General features: G+C 50.8%; 1 protein-coding gene across 6 annotated transcripts in view; it reads left to right on the forward strand.

Moving 5' to 3' along the window:
* RAP1GAP2 (RAP1 GTPase activating protein 2) overlaps positions 1-2,722 on the forward strand; it is a 194,863-nt gene that overhangs the window by 43,274 nt on the left and 148,867 nt on the right. For all 6 annotated transcript variants that reach the window (XM_019650494.1, XM_019650493.1, XM_019650498.1 and 3 more), the window contains one exon: positions 1,631-1,666. In XM_019650494.1, coding sequence (XP_019506039.1) covers positions 1,631-1,666 — 36 coding nt within the window. The remainder of the gene's footprint in view (positions 1-1,630; positions 1,667-2,722) is intronic.

The following is a 2,722-nucleotide window of genomic DNA, read 5'->3' on the forward strand; positions in this document are numbered from 1 at the left end:
TGATTCACTGAGGAACTCAGATGGGACACTTCCCCTCTCTGGGTCTCGGTTTCCCCATGTGTAAGTGGGGGATTTCCGCCTTACCTACACAGAAATGTTGAAAGAATTAAAAGAGATTGCTTGAGAAAATATACAATGTAAGGGCTTATTGTTTGGGGTTACAATTGGGTTGCTCTGGGTTACAAATATTACAACAGGACTTGACTCCTGGGTCCAACCTACCCCCATCTGGTGGGTTGAATGGGAGAGGAGGAGGGTCTGCATCCTGCAAGGATTTTGGGACCCAATGAGATCCTTAGAGACCAGTTGTGGAAGCCCCAAGGGTGGGGTTTGGAAGGTGTGTGAGGAAGAAGCTGGGAGGGACCTGGACCGGGACCCTCAGTGTGTGGCTTGTTTTACTGTTGGGAACTGACATCAGAAGGTGCCAGGAGTTTACTCTGAGTGAAAGGATCCCACCTCCCAGCTCAAGGGGTTGATGCTGACTTATGTTGCTGGAATAGCTCTGCATCCTTACCATGTGGCCGCTGACACCAGTCCCCTCCCCCTAATGGCCCCAGTAGTCCTTTGTATGGGAAGGAAGCTTGTGGCAGAGCTGAACTGGCTGGACAGGGGTAGCTGAAAGAACTTTCCAGGGTTTCAGGCGTCCTGAAGGCGGTGGTGATTTTGGTGGCGCTGATGGTGATGATGACATGGGGTAGTGGTGACACTGATGGCGATAATGACACTGATGGTGATGGTGACATTGGTGGTGATAGTGACACTGATGGTGGTGGTGACACTGGTAGTGATGGTGACATTGGTGGTGACACTGGTGGTTGTGATCCCCTAAACAAGAGGAGACACAGACAGTGGGAATCTTGCCCACCTTTCTGTCGCTAGAGAGAGGAAGGGGCTTCTTTTACCAGCCATAAGGGCTGGCATATGCAGAGGGTAAAAATAGAAGCTTAGCAGCGCTGTCTTGTCTTCCAGCGAGGGTGGACGCAGGCTGGGGCGGGGGAGCTGGCTGCCGGGACAGTCTGCCACAAATGTGATCTTCCCTGCTCTGAGCTCCTGTGCCTAAGTCCCATCTGCTCCGTGCACCCTGGAGCCTGCTGTCGGATCCTGTCCCGGGAATGGGGTCTGTTTCCTTGGCTGGACGGGCAGCTCCTAGAACAGGAAGACCCCTGGGGGTGTTGAGGGTGCTGACATCTTTCCAAAGCAGAATCCCAGGAAGTATCACTTGTTGAATGTCCAGCTGCCAATGACCAATGAACCTAGGTTTCAGAGTCTTCTTATGGAATGAGGGTAATGAAGGGAGAGGCTACATACAAAGTGCTTAAGATCCCTGGGTCTGGTGTTGGATACCTGGATTTAGACTGGGCCAGTGACTTGACCCTTCTGAGCCTCAATCTCCTCATTTCTCAAATGGGGAGAATAACTGTACTCACCTTGCAGGGGTATGTGTGGCTCCAGCACTCCCAGAGCTCACAGTCCTCCCTTCTGGGGCTAGGGGAGAACTTCCCTCTGTAGCAGCTGTCTCCTGCAGCGCCCTCTTGGTCTGGTGGTCTGGACTGGCCCAGGAACCTCTCCCATGCTAGGTGGGAACCTTCAGCCCTGGCACTGACTGAAGCCCTTGCTTTTCTCTTGGCAGGATCGACAAGACCATGCTGGCAAGCCTGAAGGTCAAGTAAGTAGCCACTTCCTGTTATGTAGAGGTCAGCGATGATGCTAGACGGGAGCTTCTCTGGGGCCCTCGTTCTCCCTTAAGTTGTGGGAAATGTGGGTGGGGCTGTTGTATTTGTCCATTCTCCATCTCAGTCGGGGGGGTTTCCAGAGTGGAGGAGGCTGGACCAGGCTCTTGATTCCTGGGGTGTCTGAGAAAAGGCAGATGCTGGAATGGAAGCAGCACGTACTAGAACGGTGGGAATGTGTACAGTGGTGTGACTTTTAGGCTGCAATTTCGGGATGTAAGAAAGATAATTGTATTTTCTATCACCTTAATTTTTATGAGCAGCCCTAGTCCCATCAGGCTTTTTGACATGCCCGCCTACCTGAAAATTGTGCCACATAATTCTAGAACCTTATAAAACACACAAGTGTGTGTGTATGATCAGTTGGTTATTGAGTCACCTGTTACCAAACATATGTCACGCTGGTCAGCCTGGTCCCGGGGCTCTCTGAGGCTTTCAGCACCAGATTCAGGGGCTGCTCCGTTTACCACATGTCCATTTATCTGTCTGGGAAGACCTGAACAGATACACCTCTCTCCTATAACCTCCGACTGCTCTTCCCTCACCACCTTCATTCGTTTTCCCTCCACATTTCTGGTCAAACCATCCTGTCTGTATCCTAATCTCTTCCCCCATTGAGACTTAACAAAAGTCAACTTCCATCTGTATCCCTCCCTTGGGCAATGAGTACCGACCAACCACCTGCTCCAATGGAGTGAATTGAAAAGGAGGGAAATTCTAGGAAGGAAAAATAGCATTGGTCACTAGCTCAACATATTATCCTGCCACATGTGAATTAGTTTTTACATGAAAAATCCCGCCTTTGGAGGCAACTCTTTTTTTTTTTAAAAGATTTTTACTGGGGGAATTGGGGGATGGGAACAGATAAGTTGCTGTCGTTTTGTTCTTCAGTCTAGTCGTGGAGGACGTTGCTTCACTGGCCCAAGTTGGCACCATCATTGCGCTCTTCCCAGGTGAGGCAGGTCAGTCGCCGGCTTCTGGACGGCCGCTCA

This window comes from Hipposideros armiger, unplaced genomic scaffold (genome assembly GCF_001890085.2).
Source record: "Hipposideros armiger isolate ML-2016 unplaced genomic scaffold, ASM189008v1 scaffold_141, whole genome shotgun sequence".
In the NCBI taxonomy this organism is placed as follows: Eukaryota; Metazoa; Chordata; class Mammalia; order Chiroptera; family Hipposideridae; genus Hipposideros; species Hipposideros armiger.